Here is a 20,025-nt window from a genome sequence, read left to right on the forward strand (position 1 = left end):
GTCATGTCTCTGTCTTTCCTCTGATCATCATGGAGAGTGATTCCCCTTTCTCTCAAGTTTTCTGCTCCTTAAAAAAATGTTCTACTTTTTTTTTCCTCTGAATTTTTTTTTTTTTTGGCTTTTTTGTTTCCCTTGCTCCTCTTTGTCTGTTTTTCCCCATCCAGGTAATTAGCATTAGTAAGATCTTTAAGAAGAGTTCTGCTTTTGTCTGGCGCGGGGCTCACTTCATTCACTCATTCATCAACCACTGATGCTCACTGAGGGCAGCTTATTGCAGAGCCAGGCGCCAGACCAGGGGCTGGGGACATGGCGGGGAAGACAACAGACAAAGTCCTTGCCTTGTGGAGCTGATGGAACAGTGGGGGGATATATTGTTTCCAAATACACCCCCTGGGAGGTGGCCAAGTTGGCCCTCAGTAGTCTGGCTCCTGAGAATGTCTCGAGACTCACCAAGACTGAGGGTCCCTGTGGTGCCCCCGAGCTTGAGCTGGCTGGAGGGTCAGGGCCCTGTTTCCCTGTGGACCCTGCGCTAGTGGCTTTGGGGAGCTCCTGGAATGTGGACTCTGAGTTCTGAAAACTAGCGTCTTCCCACTGGGACACTCCTGTCAGCCGATACCCACCTTCTACTCCACGTGTCGGAGGGTCAGGCCAGACTGCCCAGGGCCGTGCGCCTCTGGTCAGGTGCCTGCAGGCTGGGCCAACACGGGGCTTGGTGGCCAGGCTGTCAAGTACTTCGTTTTCTTAAAAAAAAGCTCCTTCCCCGAAAAGAAAGGTCAAGTGAAGGGGAGGGGGCCATTTTCCTTTATTTTTTAATAAAATGACACTTGCTGTCTGTGAAGCAGCTCTCTGTCAGCTGCAGCGCCTTGGGGCAGATTAATATTTCAGTCACTTGGGGATTGTGGGGAAAGGCTTGGTGGACATGTTCCTGTCAGCAACTTCTTTGGCCCTGTTCTGCTTGGCCTCCTGAGTCTTCTGCCCACCCAGCTCCAGCCTTTGCACCCATGCCCACACCCTGCCCGCTCCCCCCACCCACCCCATCCAGCCCAGCCTGGCCAGGGTGGGCCTCATATCCCTGCCCTGGACAGCTTGACGGGCGAGGTCACATAGTTTGAACCGCTCTGATTGGCTGTCAGCTTCCATAGCCCTGACACAGCAGATGCCCCTCCTGGGCATGCTCAGTGGAAGGCAGGGCCGTCGCCCCGGCAACAGTGGGGACGGGACCCACAGAGGGGGCGCAGCTCCCAGTCTAGATCTGCCACTTTCCCTCAGCATTAACAGAGTCTTTAATAAAAGCCTAAGCGGCAGCCCCACAAATTGACTGTGACAGTCGGTGGAGAAAATGAAGGGCCCCCACCCCCGTCCCAGCCCCCTCCCCAGCCTCCCGCCCTTCTCCTCCAGGAGGCCCTGAGCCAGGACAACTTTGACATAATTTTGCAATAATTATCACTTGAAGAATTGCCACACAGGGGGAAGCGTCACAAGCGATCATGTCAGTGGGAAGAACCACTGACCAGCAAGCAGTCCAGGCTCCCCGAGGGCCCCAGCCCACCCAGCCCGCCGTCTTCCCCTAGGAGGGTTCCGGCCGGTGCCCCTATGAGCCCTCGGTCCCTCTAACACCGTCTTCCCTCCCCTCCCCTGTAGGAAACGGGCAGCAGGCCACCCCTGCCAGGTTCCCCCCAGCCCCGGTGAAGCAGGAGCCCGGTGAGAGTGCTGGCGCCCCAGGTCCCCACGAGGCCTCCCAGGACCGCAGTTTAGACCTGACTCTGAAGGAGCCCAGGTGAGGGGAGACCCAGGCCTCCCAGCTCTGCCCCCTGCAGGAGGCTCCGGGGACAGCACCCTCAGAGCCAGACCCCGCAGGGCCAGGGGCCCACCTCTCCGGACCATGGGTCATCCACCTGCCCCGGGAAATATAGCTGGGCGGGGCCAGTGCCCCACGGGCCGGCTGGGAGGGGTGAGTCTCCGGGCTCGGTCCCACGAACGTCTGAGCTAAAGCCCCTTGGTTTGTGTGTTCCAGTAATGAATCAAATGGCCACGCAGTCCCGGCAAATTCATCTCTTTTATCCTCGCTTATGAATAAGGTAAGAACCATCCATCACACGCCTCCCATTCCCCCACCCAGAGAAATTAAAGCTATGCTGGGGGGTGGGGGGGATGTGTTTGTTTTTTAATGTTTTGCCTCTAATAAGATGAGTTTGTACCATTTAAATTTTGAGGCCATTTTTCATCGGATATAATTTCAGAGCCACTGCTTACAAATTAATTTAATGAACTGGCTGAAGAAATATATTCCAGCCTCTGACACCCTTTTTTTTTTCCCTTCAGATGGAGGGTTCCTAAAGCTTTTCCAGAGCCCTCTAACTTCTTTTGCTCTTAGTTATTAATTTTATTTATTTTATATATTTTTTGTTTGTTTAAAAAGGTGGGGGGGGATTAAAGTGGGAGCAAAGCATCAATTTCCACTTTTCGGGTTGAGTAATGGTCTTGGACGCCTTCTGCAGAGGTCGCTCCAGAATATTTATTTTAAATAATGCAGGGTCTTTGTAAATTATACATCATCTCAAATATATTTTCCCCCCTTCACATGATAAATTTGACTACGGCAAGATTAATTTGGTTACTGTACGCAAGTGACTGCCGAGGAGAGAGCTAGGTCTGGGCTGGACCTCACTGGGTGGGGGTCCCGCTGGGCCCTTGGGCTCCTGCTGGCCTCGGCTCCAGGGTGCCCATGACTTCCACCTTTTCCCCTCCCCTGGTTGCTCTCTTGCCCCCCTTTTCCATCCTGGGGTCACTGCTCCCTGCATCCCCTTGTTCCTTCCTGTTGGAACCCTGCACCCCACCCGTGTGGGTCAAGCCTTTCCATGGGCTCCCCGCCCCCCTCCGCTCCCAGCGGCAGTCCGCCTGTCTTGCTCTCACCCTGTGAGCTGCCCTCCCTCCCTCTCGGCTCCTCCTTTGTGTGCCTTCTCTTGTTCTCAAGGAATTCGTGGGGGTTCCCCCCATCCCTCCTCCTCCTGCACTTCTTTTGAAAACCTGGCAGGAAAATAACCAGGGAGCCGCGAAGTCTGGGGAAAGCTGGGCTGTAGTGTGTGCCCTGAGTCTCGACTGCAGATTGAGTGATGGCTCCTAGCAGCACGGGGTTTGTGTGGCGGAGCCCTGGCAGCTCTGCGGGGCCGAGGAGGCGCAGCAGGCTGCCTGCGGCAGCATCCATTCACTGTGGGCTCCTGTGCAGCCAAAGCTGCGTGGGGTCGGGCCTCCTCTCCTCCCAGCTGCCAGTTCCGTGATGCTCTGGTCAGTTTGGAGAGATCCAAGCGGCCCAGAGCTGCCACTTGTCCCAGGGCAGTCGGGCCAAGTGTCCTGAGGTCCCCAGCCTGAAGCTCGGGCCTGTCCTCCTCTCAGATGTCTCAGGGCAGCCCCAACCTCGGCAGCCTGTTGAACGTCAAGACGGATACGGAGGGGGGCCCTGCCGGGGAGTCCCCACCGTTCCTGGGCAAGGCTGTGAAAGCAATGGTTCAGGAGAAGCTGTCAGAGCCCTGGAAGGTGTACCTTCGCAGGTGAGGGGCTTCTGGGTGAGCAAGGGGGAGGGGAGGGCCAAGTCCACGGGTCCCGGGGACCAGGGGCCAGCCCCACCACCCACCCTGGCCTGGCCAGAGCCCCGGGGTCTCCTCTAAGCAGCCGGCTCCTCTGCCAGGTTTGGCACCAAGGACTTCTGCAACACCCAGTGTGACTTCCTCCACAAGGCCCACTTCCACTGCGTGGTGGAGGAGTGCGGCGCGCTTTTCAGCACCCTGGACGGGGCCATCAAGCACGCCAAGTGAGTGGGGGTCGGGGACCCGCGTAAACCAAGCCCTGTTCATCCCAGCCTGGCTCAGGGCTGGGAGCTGCACAGGCCTCTAACCGCCTTCCAAGCAGGACCCCTGAGACCTCAGAAGCTGAGCTGGCTTCTCAGGCAGTGCTGCCAGGCCAAAGGCAGACTTTCCTATCCTCCCACTAGCTCAGCCCCCAGCGAGGCCTCCTCAGCCCACCCAGGCCCCACCTGGAGCAGGAGCCCCTTCTGCCCCCAGACCCTCCTCCATGTAGCCCTCAGCCCTCCTGCAGACCCAGCTTTGACCCCAGCAGGGATGCCAGGTGAAGGCCTTTCCAAGCCACAGTACTGCATTTGTAGATTCTTTTTGACCTAAAAATAAAAGAAATTAATTTGTAAAGTTCATTGAGCTGAAAAGCAGCAAGCCCAACCGCCTGCTGTAATTGAACCCAGAACTTGTAAACATTTAGAACAGATCTTCACTGCTCTTTAAGCCCCAGGTAAGGCTCTTCTCAGTGTTTAGGCAGCTCCAGCTCCTGGCCTGAGACCCATCTTTAAATCTCAGAGCAGGTTCTTGAAGGATGGGCTTCCTGAGCCAGGACCTGCTGTGCCCCTAGTAGGGAGGAGCTAGGGACAGCGCATCTAGAATGTCACAAGGAGGTGTCGTTAGGACAGAGCCAGGAGCCTAAGTTGCAGATCAAAGGACAGAGCTGTGTGCTCTCAGTCCTTCCCTCCTGGCGGCACCTGGCACTGAAGACAAGGTGGGGACACTGGCCCCCTCGGCTTGAGATGGGATTGCCTGCAGGCCGCAGGTGCACGGGGAAGGGCTCTCTCCACCCCCACCTGAGACCCCCTCTTCTGCCTCTCACAGCTTCCACTTCCGGACGGAGGGAGGAGCAGTGAAAGGAAACCCAGAGGCTGCCTTCCCGGCCTCAGCTGCTGAGACCAAACCCTCCTTGGCCCCTGCGTCCCCTCCAGCGCCACCCGTCACCACGGCCACGGCTTCCTCTCTCGAGGGGCCCACTCCCAGCCTGGCCGCCGTGCCCTCCACCCCCACCCTGCTCGCCTGGAAGCAGCTGGCTTCCACCATACCCCAGATGCCTCAGATTCCAGCATCAGTGCCTCACCTGCCCACTTCGCCCTTGGCAACGACTTCTCTAGAGAACGCCAAGCCCCAGGTCAAACCCGGATTCCTCCAGTTCCAGGAGAAGTGAGTCCCTCGATGAGCCGGGAGTCCTGTGTCCCCTGGGTGTCTCGGGAGTAGGTGCTAGCCAGGGCCACTGAGGAGGTGCTGCTCCTCACCTTGCAGGAGCCCCGGCCGTCCCCAGCCTCTCTGGGACCCGGTCCCCGGGCCATATCCTTCTAGCCAAAGTTGCTGCTGCTGCTCAGACCTCACTGCCTGTTCCTAGAGCAAGCAGCCGGGGTGGGGGGTGGGGGGTGATGGTGGAGGTAGTGGCCATGGTTCTGGAGAGACCGGTGGCGACGCTGCGAGGACCAGCCGGGGTGGGCTGGCCGGGGTGGGCCTCGCCTGGCAAGGAGAGCTACGTCTCCCTCCGGGCCTCACTGTTGGTCTCTGTGGCTCCCGCCCGCAACTGAATCTCTGCAGGGCAAGCCAAGTCACAAGGGGGTGGAGGCAAAGGGGCTAGACCGTTCTCTGGGTGCCCGCCCTCCTGCACAGTGACCTGAGCTCTCGGGGTGGAAGGGACCTTCCTCAATGGATGGTGGTGGCTCCTTGCGGCGAGAACGGTGACTCTGTATCATGATGCGTGCGGCTTCCTGTTCTCAATAAAAGTAATAAATTGGATGTGAACACACACCGCCTGAGTGGCAGCTGTCCTCCCTCTCTGAGCACCTGGGGCTGGGCCCACGGCATGGAAGGGCACCTGCCCTCCGCTCTGACCCTTCCCCACCTTCCCTTCCTCTGTCCACCTCCCCAGCCGTCTTAGCATCCTGGCCTTGGTCAGAGTTTCCACCCAGGTCCAATGTGGATGTAGGGGGCAGCCGTGTTGTCAGCCAGGCCAAAAAGGGTAGAAGCCGGAGCACAGTACCCTCCACTACTGCCTGAAGCTGGGGTCTGGGGCGGGGGGCTGCTGCTCAGGACAGGCAGGGCAGGGCTCCCCTGGCACCCCGCCCCACCACTGAGCTGGCTTGTGTTCTCTGCGTGGGTGGCAGCCCCGAGCTCCGAGCTGACCCTGGAAGCCCCAGCAGCTGAGCCTCAGGACACGACACCAGGCACAGGTCCCCACTGGCTGAGGCCCCGTGGTAGCAAAGCTTCCTGGTAGGGCTGCCCACCCATCTGCATGCTGTCAGTCAGCCACAGCCAGGGCAGCGCCCATGCCACGTCAGCCAGGCTTTCGCTGGCGTCCCGCCAGGCTGGCAGCACCATCCCTCATTTTCATATCCAAGAAATGATTGCAGCCATCCTTATCTATAAGCCTGAGGTGTGGCCGTGGAAACTACGTGTCCCAGCATGCAGTGCTCTGGGCAGCCTGCACACCGCAATCCCTCATGCGCCAGCAGAGTTCTAAAAAGAGGGCAAGGTTGCATGCTGGGATCTGTAGTCTCCTCTGGCCAAATGGCCCTGTTGAGCCGGAGGGCAGTCCTGGGGCCCTTCCTCTTGAGGGCACCATGGGAGATTGGGGAGCAGAACCCCAGCGTGAGCCAATGTCAGGACATCGGCGGGCAGGGTACTGGGAATGCCAATGACCTGGGCCATGGTTTCATTCCAGCGATCCTTGCCTCACAACGGACTGCAAGTATGCCAACAAGTTCCACTTCCACTGTCTCTTTGGGAACTGCAAGTACGTCTGCAAAACCTCTGGCAAGGCCGAGTCCCACTGCCTGGACCACATCAACCCCAACAACAACCTGGTGAACGTGCGAGACCAGTTTGCTTACTACTCCCTGCAGTGCCTCTGTCCCAACCAGGTCAGCAAGGCAGACGGGCAGGGTGGGGCCTGGGGCGGGAGCAGGGAGGCACGGGGCCCTGGAGCAGCTCCTCCTGGCAGAGACTCTGCTTCTCACACCCTTTTTAATTGGCTTCCTCCAGACTTTGGAAAAGACACTGTCTGCCCCAGGTCCCTGGAGACCCCTGGGCAGCAGTTCAGCTTGGTGCTCATTTGGTGAGGTCTGTCATTTTATCCTAACCCTCAGTGATGACTCTATGATGAGCTGCCACTGGGCACTTGGCACCATTCTGCCCATCCTGGAATGGCCACGCTCCTTTTCTCTAGAGGCCTGGAATTTTAAAGCATTGGACAGATATTGAACTGTCTGTGCTCCAGACAGGAAGGGCAGATCAGATTCATTATAAAGGCCTACCCCCAAGATTTGTAGGGGCCACCTGACAGTGCCTTGAGGAGGAGTCTGAGCCTAGATCCGGACCGAGAGGTGTACCAAGGTAGATGAGTGATGTCTGCCCAGGTCTGGGCACACAGAGAAGAGTGCTGGGATCGATTAGTGATGTCTGCTCTGGGTGTGGGTTCAGAGAGATTGAAATGATACCAGATAGGATGCCTTAGTCAAATGACAGAAAGGACTTACTGCTTTTTAAAACGTGAATGATCTTTACACAGTTGTGTTTGCTGATTCTGAGTGCGGAAGGACACACAAATGCAAAGGGCCAGCCACAGCCCAGAGGCCTCGGGCAGGTGGGGCTTGCGGCCGTTGTCTGCCTGGTCCTGACTTTCCTGTCCCTCCCCGCAGCACTGCGAGTTCCGGATGCGTGGGCACTACCACTGTCTCCGGACTGGCTGCTACTTTGTGACCAACATCACCACCAAGCTGCCGTGGCACATAAAGAAGCACGAGAAAGCCGAGCGGCGGGCAGCCAATGGGTTCAAGTACTTCACCAAGCGTGAGGAGTGCGGCAGGCTAGGTACCGCAGGCCAGGGCTGGGGGCAGGGAACTGCTGCAGTGGGCAGGGCTGTGGCTCTGGCCCCAGAGGCCCGGGTGCCACTTCTTGTTGCCTCAGGCTCCATGGGTTTTTTGTTTTAATGTCACAGACCAGGCATTGTCAAACTGGGAAAACAGTCAAAACCCCAAAAGCCTGGAAAGAGGGGTGAGGATGACCCAGAACACTCCAGTCACCCCCGGGGCAAATGGCCTGGAGCCTCATCTCTGGTCTCCGGGCTTGGTTTCTTTTCTTTTTCTTTTCAATAGGGCCTTGCAGGTAAGTTTTCAAAATTCCTGACATTCTCTGCCCTGGGATGTCTATCCATGGTTTTAAAGATTAAGTTTTTATCCATAATGGGCCGTGAGATGTTCATTCGTTCATTCACTCACTCAGCAGACATTTTATTTTTTTGGTTATTTTTTATTTGACTGTGCTGGGTCTTCTTGCTGTGCGAGGTCTTTCTTTAGTTGCAGCGAGCAAGGGACTACTCTCTCATTATGGCACATGGGCTTGGCAATGCGGTTGTTTTGTTGCAGAACACAGGCTGTAGGTGTTCAGGCTCAGTAGTTGCGGCTCTCAGGCTTATTTGCTCTGTGGCACGTGGGATCTTAGTCTCCTGACCAGAGGTCGAAACCCATTCCCTGCATTGGCAGGTGGATTCATAACTACTGGACCATCAGGGAAGTCCCTCAGCAGAGGTTTATTGAAGAGCAGCCATGGGCCAAACTCTTTGCTGTTGCAGGAGGTGCAGGGGGTGGGGGGTACAAGTGGCAGCTGAGATCTTTTTTGTCTACTGTGGCTGGCCCCAGGCTTGGTGCTGGGGATCTGGTGGGACAAGCAGGTACTTGGTCAGTTCAGCTCAGGGCGTTTGTAACCTGGAGTGACCTGGAAGGAGGCGGCCAAGGGGCAAGGAAGTGACCTAGAACTCAGGGACAGGTGCTTCAGAGTTAACTTCACTGCTGAGAGCTGAGTTCTTGGCCAGGAAGCTGCCCCTAGCCCCAGAACAAGGCCTCCCTGAGGAGCTCGTTGGCTCCAGCCCCAGGATGCTGTGGGGAGCAGGCTCCATGCAGAGTCCACGCTCTTACTGCAGGATGGAGCCACGTGTCACGTGCAAACATGGGGCAGTAATCTGCCCAGGAGGAGACCAGACACTGGAAGGCAGGTGGGAGCCAGGCAGGCTGGGTGCAGACACCTGGGCTCAGGTGACTCAGGTGGCCATGGCTGCAGGGTCCAGGGGGTACAGATGGGGGCTACTGCCTGCAGCCAGCTGGCCATTACGTAGGGGAAGGGTGAGAGATTCAAAGTCAACTGCCAGAAATGAAAGGAAACAAACCTTTCCTTCAGGTATTAATTCAAAAATAATTCAGAGCCTGAGAGAGCTGGTTATCACAGCAACAGATATCAACACTCGGTGACCCATACTGGGTCCTGGGTTCAGCTTACAGGTGTCTGGGATTCTGTAGTTGCCGTTATTGACTCAGTTGGGGTGTTTTGGGTGGTAGCTGGGGCCAAAACAAAGCTGGGGGATGATATAAGACACCTGGCCAGCTCAGGTGCCATGGCAACGGGCAGGCCTTCACCTGCCCTCTGCTGATACCATTTCAGTCTGGCCGTTCTGTTTCTCCTCAGCCCAGAGCAAAACCCAGGTGGGTGGGGGCGGGGCAGAGGGCCAGCCGACCTGCAGCCGTCTCTACAAGGTTGGGGGGTGGGGGGCAGCACCTGGGGTCCCCAGAGGAGAGCTGGGGACAGATGGCATGCTGGGAGGCAGCTGATCAAGTGGACAGGTCATGAGGGTCCCCTGCCCTGGAGCCCATGGACCTCTCAATGTGCAGGACAGGGGAGGGGGCCAGCCTGCCATCGTCCCACAAGTCCATGCTAGACTGGAGGGGAGACCCAGGCTCTGGACATCCAGGTGGCCGAGGACTTTCTGGGGGTGGGGGTTGGGAGGTTCCTCAGGGGAACACCACCATGGGCAAGTGCCCTTTCCCCAGACGCCATCTTCCTGGCACGTGTGCCCATGCCCAGAACAGTGCCTGCCACGCAGCGGGTACCATGAGCGCCAGCTGGCCCGCAGGGAAAGCTCACAGCCGAGTGGGGCTGTGTCCACAGGCTGCAAGTACAACCAGGTGAATAGCCACTTCCACTGCATCCGGGAGGGCTGCCAGTTCTCCTTCCTCCTCAAGCACCAGATGACCTCCCACGCCCGGAAGCACATGCGGAGGATGCTGGGAAAGAACTTCGATCGCGTGCCCTCCTCCCAGGTAAGCCGCCCCTCCACCGCCTGGGGGCCAGAGGGCATTACCTGTGTCCCAATCTGGCAGCCGCTGGAAGTGACCGCATGCCCCTTGTGGGCAGCACCGCCTCCAGCCCAGCTTGCTCAGGTCCCCCCTGCTTCCTTTCAGGGCCCCCCGAGCCTGATGGACACCGAGACGGACGAGTACATGGATTATACTGGCTGCAGCCCGGGCGCCATGTCCTCCGAGTCCTCCACCATGGACCGAAGCTGCTCCAGCACCCCTGTGGGCAATGAGAGCACCGCGGCAGGTGAGCAGGCGGCCAGGACGGGGCTGCGGGGGGTCTGGGAGGCGCCCGGCCTGGGACGGGCCCCTCCTTCTGAGGCCCAGCAGTGCCAGGTCTGGCTCAGGACTGGAGCATCATAGCCAAGTGGCCTCAAAGGAGGACAGGCCAGTGTGTGGCTGGGCCAGCTGGTCTGTGGGACATGGGTCCCCACCTGCTGCCGCCCTGCCCACCTCCCCTGCACTCTGTCCTCGGCTTCCGTTTCCAGGAGAGGACCCAGGCTTGAGCTGAGAGCTACAGCCAGAGGGGCAGGTGGGCCCCACCCAGCCCTGGCCCCTCCTCTGGCCTCTCTGCCGTGGTCCCCAGCACAGTCCCTGGGCCCCAGAGTGGGGTCCTGCCCATGGGCCCTCCCCAGCCCGCCATGACCCCCCCGCACTGCCATGCCCTCCTAGTCTCTTTCCTCTGCCACCCCTCCCCTCTCTTCTTCGCGGCATCTGTCTGCTCATCTGTCCACGTATTTTCATATCATACTTGCTTCTGCCATTGGGTTTCTCATTTTGGTTCTTTTGTTTGTTTGTTCTTTGTTTTGGTTTTCTTTTTTTTTTTTTTTTTTTTCTGCTTTTCTCCACCCTCTCCAGGCTGCCCGGCTCCTCCTCCTCCTCCTCTTCCTCTTCCTGCTGCTGCCGGTGACGAGGCTGCCCGCGGGGCTCCGCAGCCCCCGCTGACCCCATCCTTCTCTCCGGCCGTGCTCCGGGCGCCCCTCCCCTCCCTCCCATGCCTCTTTTCTCCACCCTGTCTCTCATACTCTCTGCTCAGTGCCACTCTCGGAGCCACCCGGGGCCTGGCCCACCCCATCAGCAGCCCGCCCAGCTTCCCGCCCGTCACTGCCACTCCATCTCCAGTAAAAAGTGACGCCCCCCTAGTTCAGGACGCCGCAGGTAACTCACACACACCGTCTCCACCGCCGTCTTATCACCCTGGCCGAGCCCCAAGGCCATGGTCCAGGATCTGGCCCTTGTCTGTGGCCTGCCAGGCCAAGGACAGGGCCACCCTGCTCTCCTCACAGCCCAGCCCCACCTCTCCCCGACCCCTCCCGAGACCAGAGAGCCTGGCCCCTGTCCCGAGGATACCTTCTCTCGGTTCCTGCGCGGCACCGAGCAGGCCAGAACATCACCACCAGGGCTCCCTGGGGCTCACCCCATCTCAGCCACTGGTCAGAACCCCGAGATGGCCATGCCCACCCCACTTCCCCCAATCCTGCAGCAAAGCAGAGCCTGTCTCCCGTGCTCTGGGGCATTCACCCGGGACCCAGGACGAGGGAGGGACAGAGATTTTCTTGGAAAGCTCCTGATGTCTGGGACCCGCCCAGGTTTGGAGGGTCCTGACACCAGGCTGAACCCCCATTCCTGGAGCCACACAGGACGAGGCCTGAGCCCCGGGCAGTGCTTCATAGCAGAGGTGGCTCCTGGCCTCACCCTGTACCTACTGCCCGGCAGGCATGGGACCTGCCCGCCCCTGCCCTTTGCTGCACCACCCCAGCTCTGCCTCTGCCCCTTCCATTTGTTCTTCCCCAGGGGGTTGGCAAAGAGCATGGCAGAGGGTTCCCCCTCATGGAGTTCAGCCCCTGTTCTGTCGCTGGCATAACCAGTGACTTCATATCCAAAGCAGCTACTCCTCACCCACCTGGATCCCCAGGCCCCAGACCCTCCCTTGCCTCATGCTGGGTACCCCAGTCCATCACAGTCCTTGTTTCTCTCCACCTGTTGAGGGGCCGGGATGGGGGAGGATTGGGTCTGTTCCCAAGATGGGTGGTACTGAAGCCTGGTGCCTGGGGTGGGTGTTCTAGACAGGTTCAGGGAGGGCTGGGTAGATCAACGCATTGGGGAGCCTGGAGGGTGCCCACCCTGCCTGCTGTTGGGGGGGCCAGGCCTGGGGGTGGAGCAGGGAGTGACCGGGACAGCCGCCCTTTCCCCAGCTGCCTGTGCAGAAAGTGGTCACGGATGCATGACCGAAAAGTGCAGTCGTGGGCAGCAACGGGGCATCCAGAGCCCAGCGAGGCAGTTGGGACCAGGTGGGAGAGCACAAGTGCGGCCCATCGGCCGGCCAAACCTGTGCTCCAGTCCTGGCTGCTCAGCAGAGCTGCCCTCTACCAGCCCAAAACATTAAAGAACCTTCTGGTACCAAGGAGAAGGTTGCACACCGGGCAGGGAGTCACTGCTGCAAACAGTTCCAAGGCACTCGGTATCCCTGTGGCAAACAGGCTGGTCCCAGGCGCAGACAGGCGGGCAGCCCAGGAAACTGGTTAGTGGGAGGGAGAAGGAGCCGGCCTGTCCCTCATTAGAGGCAGGCGCGTGATGGCGTCTGGCCCCGGTCCAACTTGGGTAATTACACTGCCGACCTAGATTCCCCCTTCAGCTTCAATTAGCGCCAGGACGTGTCCTCACTTCCCACCCAAACGGGCCAGGAAGCAGCCACCACATCGCCCAGAGCTGCATGCTCTGCCACCCACGAGGGTGGACGCCTGTGCGGTCAGCCTGCAGACCGGGATGACTAAGGGGGAAGCCTGGGGCTCCCCCGACTATCCTGGGGGGCGGGTCACGGAAGAGGCCCGCAGAGCAACGGGGAACCGAGGGGTTGTGCTCGAGTGCAGCCCCTTGGCCAGCAGGCCAGGATCAGGGGCCACGAGTGAGTGTGATCCTGGGCATGATGCCCGCGCTGACCAAGCCCCCCTCCCCAGGGAACACCATCTCCATGCCGACAGCCTCGGGGGCCAAAAAGCGCTTCTGGATCATTGAGGACATGTCTCCGTTCGGCAAGAGGCGCAAGACTGCTTCCTCTCGGAAGATGCTGGACGAGGGCATGATGCTCGAGGGCTTCCGGCGCTTCGACCTCTACGAGGACTGCAAGGACGCGGCCTGCCAGTTCTCGCTCAAGGTCACCCACTACCATTGCACGCGCGAGAACTGCGGCTACAAGTTCTGCGGGCGCACGCACATGTACAAGCACGCGCAGCACCACGACCGCGTGGACAACCTGGTGCTGGACGACTTCAAGCGCTTCAAGGCCTCGCTCAGCTGCCACTTCGCCGACTGCCCCTTCTCGGGGAGCAGCACGCACTTCCACTGCCTGCGCTGCCGCTTCCGCTGCACCGACAGCACCAAGGTCACGGCGCACCGCAAGCACCACGGCAAGCAGGACGTGATCAGCGCGGCGGGCTTCTGCCAGTTCAGCTCGAGCGCCGACTGCGGCGTGCCCGACTGCAAGTACAAGCTCAAGTGCTCGCACTTCCACTGTACCTACCCCGGCTGCCGCCATACGGTCGTGGGCATGTCGCAGATGGACTCGCACAAGCGCAAGCACGAGAAGCAGGAGCGCGGCGAGCCGCCCGCCGCCTCCCCCGGCCCCGAGGGCCCCGCGCCCGGCCCCGCCGCCGCCGCCGACCTGGACGGCGCCCCCCCGCCCGGAGCCGAGCCCGCCGCCGCCGCCGCCGCCCTGCTCTTCCTGCCCGGCCCGGCGCTGGGGCCCAGCGACGACCCCGGCCCGCCCGACGCCCCGGGGCCCCGCGTCGGCCCCGCCGTGCCCGGCCCAGCGGCCGGCGAGTCGTCGCAGGAGGACGACGAGGAGGAGCTGGAGCTGAACGAGGAGGAGGCGGACGACGACGAGGACGACGACGAGGAGGACGACGAGGACGACGACGAGGAGGACGAGGACGACGACGACGAGGACCTGCGCACCGACTCGGAGGAGTCGCTGCCCGAGGCGCCGGCCGTGGCGGCGGGGCCGGGGGCGCGGAGCCCGGAGCTGGCGGCCCTCGGCGCCCCCGCGCCCCCCGGCCCCGCGCCCGCCGCCGCCTCCCCGTAGCCGCCGGGCAGGTGGCGCGTCGAGGGGCCGGGCGCGCGCGGCACCCTCGGGATCTTGCCGCTTTATTCTATTGCTATTATTATTATTAATTTTGTAAGAAACGGTATTTATCTGTAAAGCTTCCCTTGTCCAGAGCTAGGTGTCGGCCGCGTCCCGGCGTCGGGAGGCGCTCCGGCCCGGGTGGGCCCGTGCGCCCCGCCGGTGCTTCCGGACCCCGAGTCCGTCTCAGGACAGAGGCGGGGGGGGGCCTCCCTCTGGTGCTTCGGGGCCGCCCCCGCGCCCGCCCTCCCGCGCGGCAGCTCGGCGGCCGGCAGGACAGAAGCTGCCCGGGCGGGACCCGCCTCCACCGCGGTCCGGGGATCTTCTTCAGGGAAACAGAAGGTGCTCTTGTCCGGGGTGGGACAGGGGCCCCGGCGGGTGAGGCGGGCGCCGATCCCGCCCCCCCACCCCCACCCCACGCCGCGCCGCTGGGATTCCTCATTGCTCAGGGCTGGGACGGGCGCTGGGGGTCACCGTGACCCCCGCCCCGCACCCCCGGAGGCGGGCGGGCACCTGTAGCATCTGCAGGGCCTCCCATTCGTGCAGCTAAGACCCTCCCTCCTGGCCCCGGGGGAGGGCGGGGCAGGAGGCAGCGGGCGGGTGACCCACAGGGACCGCGGAGGGAACCTCCTGGAACTGGCCGAGCTGACGGCTCTGGAGCACTCGGCCCCCAGTGCGGGGGCGGGCCTGGCCGGGTGTCCGCCCCGAGGACTGGGGCCTGGGAAGGGGGCGCCTCGGCCTACCCGCTGCCTGCCAGCCGGTGCTGGGGTGTTGGGCCCTCAGGGGGTCTCCGCCACCCAGGTGGTAAAAACAGGAAGGATGCGACAGTTTGGGGCTTTAATAGTCAACATGGAAAAAAATTCGAGGAAGTTGTACAGTATTTTTCCTGTAAAGGTTTATTATTCTACACAGAACAAAAGAAAAAAAGCAGGCGGGCGCCCAGAGCACAGACCGCCTCCGGACCAGCCCTGAGGTTGGAGACCCGAGTGCAATTGCTCACGTGGGGTTTTGTTTAGCGTTTAGTTAGAGGCCTTAACCAGGTTGAGGCTGTCTGTCTTTACACTAGCACTGATGGGAGCTGCGTGATTCCAACTTTTAACTTGAATTTTGTAGAGACAAGAAAAAAGGACTATTATTGTTGATACAAGTTTGTAGTTAATTTAACATTTGAGTTTTTCTCTATTGGTTATGCGTGTGGCTTTATAGGGCTTTTTTTTTTTTTTTCCAGTTTGTTTTATTATTTTGTTTGGGATACTTCTTTGCTGGTTCAACCCACCCAGATTTGGTTCCCTTTGCAAAATACACCCCTGTCCCCCATCACCGACCCTTTCAACGATGAGGTCACCTACCCCAGAGCCGGCCCCCGCCTGCCCGGCACACACCCAGCCGATGGCTCTGATAGTGACAGGGACCGAGGGCACACTGCCCAAGGCCTCTCCTGTTCACCTTCTCTCCAGGTCAGGCCACCTGCCCCATCTCAGTTGGACCCTGTGAATGTCCACAGGGAGAGCTCTAGGTCCAGCCTGGGGGAGGGGCTGTCACCCATAGCCTCCTACCCCTGGGTCTCCAGGGGAAGCCTGACCCGGCTGTTGGAGGGGGACAGGGCAGTCGTTTCCTTTTTTTTTTTCTTTTCTTCCCTTTTTTTTTTTTTTTTTTTGTCCTCTTGGCTGCCCACAGCCAGAAAGCCAGGACCATCTGAACTGGAGAGAGAGCAGGAGGGAGGAGTGGTGAGACGGATGTACCTGATTCAACAGGAAACAAGTGGTTTTCTAGAACAGCCCCTACCAGAGCCTCCTGAATTCTGTGGGCACCATGTGCTGCTGCTGAGCATTCGCCCAGACTTTGTGCCCGACCACAGAACCGTGGAGTCTGTGGAGGGAGTTTTGTAAAGGAAAAAAAAAAATTTTTTTTCAATGTAGCAAAATCAAAAAAAAAAAAAGAAAGAAAAAAAAAAAAAAAAGAAGATGCCGACAGTGCGAAGTCTAGCCTTTTGTAACCTTCATATTGCACACTAGGACTATAAGCCATTGCTAGCTCATTTTGAATTTTAATGTGTAATTTTTGTTTTATTTTCTTTCTGTGGGGAAAACAATGCTTGATCCACCAATGCTCTTTTTAATGTTTTATAACTATGTATGTGTATATATATAAATATAAAATAATATGTATGCACATATGTGTGTGTATATATCTATATGTATATACATATATAGATATATAGAGATATATAGAGAGGTTTTGAGACGAAAATGCAGAACGTGAAAACCGAACTGAACAGCGTGTGCTCTGATTACTTGAATCTGGTCTCCTCGGCACCTGGTTATTAAGAACTGAATATTTTTCCACTTGAATTTAGTGCTATTAGAAATTTAATATATGTGTTTTATTTATTTGATTTTTTTTTTTTGCATGACTGATGCAAGGTTTGACATTTTCACTCAATAAAAACTGGAAAAAAAATCTATCAAGTTATCTTTTATTTTTGAAATCAGCCCCAAGCGGCTGGCAGTGACCCAGCTGTCCAGGGCGGCACAGCCTCCATGGAGGCCTGGGCACCCTGTGCCAAGGCAGGGAGGGGAGGAGGGTGTCGGTCACCCTTCAGCTCTGGGAGGGAAGGGGGCAGCCCAGTTTCACCTCTGGGATGGGGCCAAGTGCTCCCGGGTGGCTGGGAACAGACAGTGGGGGGCTTGGGCCCGGCCCTGCCTGAAGGCCCCATGGAGGCTCAGAAGCTACCTGGCCTAGACACCTCGGGCCTCCAGCACGGCGCCAGGGGCTCCCGGGCCCCCACCCTGTCCAGCCCTCTGCCCAAGCAGCCAGGGCTACTGGGCAGGCGCTTGGCAGGGTCCTCCCTCCGCCTCCTCCCTCAGCTCCTTCCTCCTTCCTGCAGGGACCTGCCCGGGCTGGGAACAGCGCGTACCCGGATCCGATCCGGATGCTGGCTCGGCTCCTGCCAGGAGCACGCGGGGGCAGAGCCGGAGGGGGCCGATGCCTGGGTCTGTAGCCACCAGCCCCAGGCCCGAGTTGCCAGCTCCGGTGGCACCATGGCTGCGGCTCCCTCAGAAGCATGGGTGGTGAAAGCACTCTAGTCAGGCCCCGCCCAGAGCAGGCCTCCCGCCTCCTGAGCCCTGACACTTGTAGGTGGTGGCCTGCGTCTCAGTAAACCTCCTCCTCTGCACCATCCTGCCAGCCTTGCCCTGAGTTCACCTCCTTCCAGGTGGCCAGGCGTTCAGGGCCTGGGGGAAGAGATGTGACATGTGCTGGGCCTCCGGGCTCCTCTGCCTTCAAAGATGGAGCATCTCACTTGATGTCACATCCTTGCAAGGAGGTCGCCCCTTTCCTGGGGAGGGAGGGAGGGGCTGGAAGGTGACACCTCAGCCAGGTGTCACCTCCTCACCCAGGACCGCAAGGGGGCGCGGGCGAGGGGGCTGCACCGCTCCCAGGGCCCCACTCAACATGGTCACTTTTCCACTGTGAAAGCCTCTTCTCTAACCCAGCCCCAGCACAGAGGGCCCTTCCCTTTCTTCTTTCCTCCTGGAACGCAGCCCACAGGCTATTTACATAAATATGTTTGTAACAGACACGAAAATATATACTTTTTTCTGTCTTATTAAAATGTTCAAGTTAGAACTCGCCTATTGTTTGTGGATATCTCGATTCTGTTAAATAAAACAGTGACTAATTTATGGGAACTTGAAACACAAGTTCAACAAATTAAAACTATTACTGGAGCTTTGCAGGCCCTGGTGGGCCGAGCAGTCTTCCCACGGGGCCTGAGGGGAGGCAGGGAGCCAGGCTCGGACCTCAGCCCTCAGCCGGGTGGGTGGGTGCTGTGACCACAGGGCTCCATCTGGGCCCTGCCGCGGGGGCAGGGCCTACAGAGGCTCCAACTCCAGGTGGAGGATTGGGGGGGAAGGACAGGGACTCGGGATAGACCCCCCAAAACTGCCCCCTCTGCAGCTGCCCCCAGGTCTCCTGGGGCTGGATGGACCTTGGGAGACCCATACGTGGGTAAAGAGGAGGCTCAGCCTAGCTGAGGGCAGGGCTAGCTTTTAAGCTCCACTCAGGACAAGACAGGGCCCAGGGAAGGGTGAGCTGGGCCTCAGGGCACCCCTCAGAAGACTCTCAGGGAGACAGGGACCTGGGACACAGGAGGAAGCTGCACCCAGGTCAGCCCACAGCCCTGGGCCCCAGGCACCGCCCCCTGAGACCCGGTGACCACCCGGAGGAGGGAGGGGCCTGCAGGGGGGCATAGCCCCACCCCAGGGTTCAGGGGCCTGGGTCCCACAGGACTCCGTGTGGCTTGTTGGACTCAGTAGGAACTGCAGTAAAACATTTTCATTCTGAGGTTTAATTAGTTGTGGTGGTGTGATGCTCCTACACCCAAACTGGGGCAAATTCAAGAGTTTTGTAACCTCTTGGAAGAGCCAGAACGAGCTGCACAGGCTCGTGGCCTGCCCACCTCCCACGACCTGGCCCTGCTTGGGTGCTACCACCGGCTGAGTCACCCATAGGAGTCGGGCCTTGGCATTCATGGGCAACCGGGCCTCAGCCCACCTGGACCCCGGGCGAAGACAGCCTGTTGTCCCATTTGCCTTCATGAGAGGTGGCTTTGGCCCCTCGGGGAGCCTTGATCCAGGGCCAGGGCACAGGGGTAGTGAAGTGCTGTTGCCCCCAGGAAGCAGGTCCCCTTGGACCAGCTGGCGTCCTGGGGAATGAACAGGGGCCAGGCCTGTGCCACCCTCGCTGGAGGAGCCGCCCCACCTCAGGGGGTGGACGGGACATGCCTCCCAGGGGCACACCTCCCAGAGGCACACAGCCAGCATAGGCCCGGACCCAGCGGCTTCTCCTGTGAGCCCCACACCCACGCTACTTGGGAGAGACACCAGGACCTCAGAAAGTCCAAGGCCTTTTCCCCTCAGAAGACCCCCAGCCTGGCTGCCACACACTGTCTACAGGGCACCCTGGAAACAGCCTCCTGGACCTACTGGGCTAGGATGGGAGGGCTGGACACCTGAGTGTCCAAGATGAGTTTTAAACATGGCCTCATCACTATGAAGAAGGTCCTCCCAGACGTGTCAGGCCAGGGAAGGCTTTAGGCAGCCTCCTTAAGAAATGATAAAATCTCACCTCCTCTTCTAGGACAGCACGAGCTTTAAAGTGCTCGACGCAAGTAAACTGGTAAGGTTTGTTCACCACTCAGGGAAAAGCACGACACGGCTGGAGATTTAAACTCCACTTCTGGATTAGAGCAGAACAGGAGGGAGGGCCTGGCTTGGGTAGGGGCTGGGCCAGCTCTCGGGGAAGGTGGTGGTCACACACCATCACCTCAGGCACCCTGGAGATGTCTGACCTTAGCAGGGGGTTACTGATCCCGGGATGGGCCACACCTGTGCAGGATGAAGAAGCAGGGGCCAGAGAGGGGTCCAGGGCAGGGAGGGGTCAGTCAGGACTGGGTCTACACCCAGGTGAGCGCTTCACCTGAGGCTGGAGCCACCGCCACCTTCAGGGTCTCCCTGGTGCCTTCCTGCCTGCCATCTGGAGACGCTGACCCTCTTCTTTGGGTGCCTTGGCAGAAACAATTCTAAACAGGTGAAGAAACACTAAGGATTAAGTACACTCCTGAGGATCAGGTGTCAGGCCAGTCCCGTCTGCTGCCCTCCGTCCTCTGTGGGCAGAATCAGGGTCTTGGTCTGCAGCAGGGGCGGGGCGAGGCAGGGTGGGGCAGGGCTGGGTCTGAGGCAGGGCTCACCAGAGGAGAGGCAGGTTCTAGGCCAAAGCCCGAGAAGCAGCAGCACCTGAGTCCTGGCTGGGTCCCGGGGAGGCACCTTCCAGAGAAGCCCTCTCCTCCCAACTGATGTGTGCCCCATGGACACACATGCTTTACTTTCAGGGAGACAAGCAAGTCACACAACAC

General features: G+C 59.3%; 1 protein-coding gene across 5 annotated transcripts in view; it reads left to right on the forward strand.

Moving 5' to 3' along the window:
* Positions 1 to 16,575, forward strand: part of CASZ1 (castor zinc finger 1) — a 155,156-nt gene extending 138,581 nt beyond the window's left edge. For 4 of the 5 annotated variants that reach the window (XM_043923791.1, XM_043923793.1, XM_043923792.1 and 1 more), the window contains 11 exons: positions 1,642 to 1,777; positions 2,015 to 2,078; positions 3,394 to 3,548; positions 3,686 to 3,808; positions 4,671 to 5,009; positions 6,529 to 6,727; positions 7,505 to 7,676; positions 9,804 to 9,955; positions 10,097 to 10,238; positions 10,850 to 11,149; positions 12,949 to 16,575. In XM_043923791.1, the coding sequence (XP_043779726.1) occupies positions 1,642 to 1,777; positions 2,015 to 2,078; positions 3,394 to 3,548; positions 3,686 to 3,808; positions 4,671 to 5,009; positions 6,529 to 6,727; positions 7,505 to 7,676; positions 9,804 to 9,955; positions 10,097 to 10,238; positions 10,850 to 11,149; positions 12,949 to 14,072 (2,906 nt within the window). In that variant the 3' untranslated portion in view covers positions 14,073 to 16,575. The remainder of the gene's footprint in view (positions 1 to 1,641; positions 1,778 to 2,014; positions 2,079 to 3,393; positions 3,549 to 3,685; positions 3,809 to 4,670; positions 5,010 to 6,528; positions 6,728 to 7,504; positions 7,677 to 9,803; positions 9,956 to 10,096; positions 10,239 to 10,849; positions 11,150 to 12,948) is intronic. The other variant, XM_043923795.1, reaches the window with a different exon arrangement.
* The last annotated feature ends 3,450 nt before the right edge of the window (positions 16,576 to 20,025 follow it).

Source organism: Cervus elaphus, chromosome 14, assembly GCF_910594005.1.
Source record: "Cervus elaphus chromosome 14, mCerEla1.1, whole genome shotgun sequence".
In the NCBI taxonomy this organism is placed as follows: domain Eukaryota; kingdom Metazoa; phylum Chordata; class Mammalia; order Artiodactyla; family Cervidae; genus Cervus; species Cervus elaphus.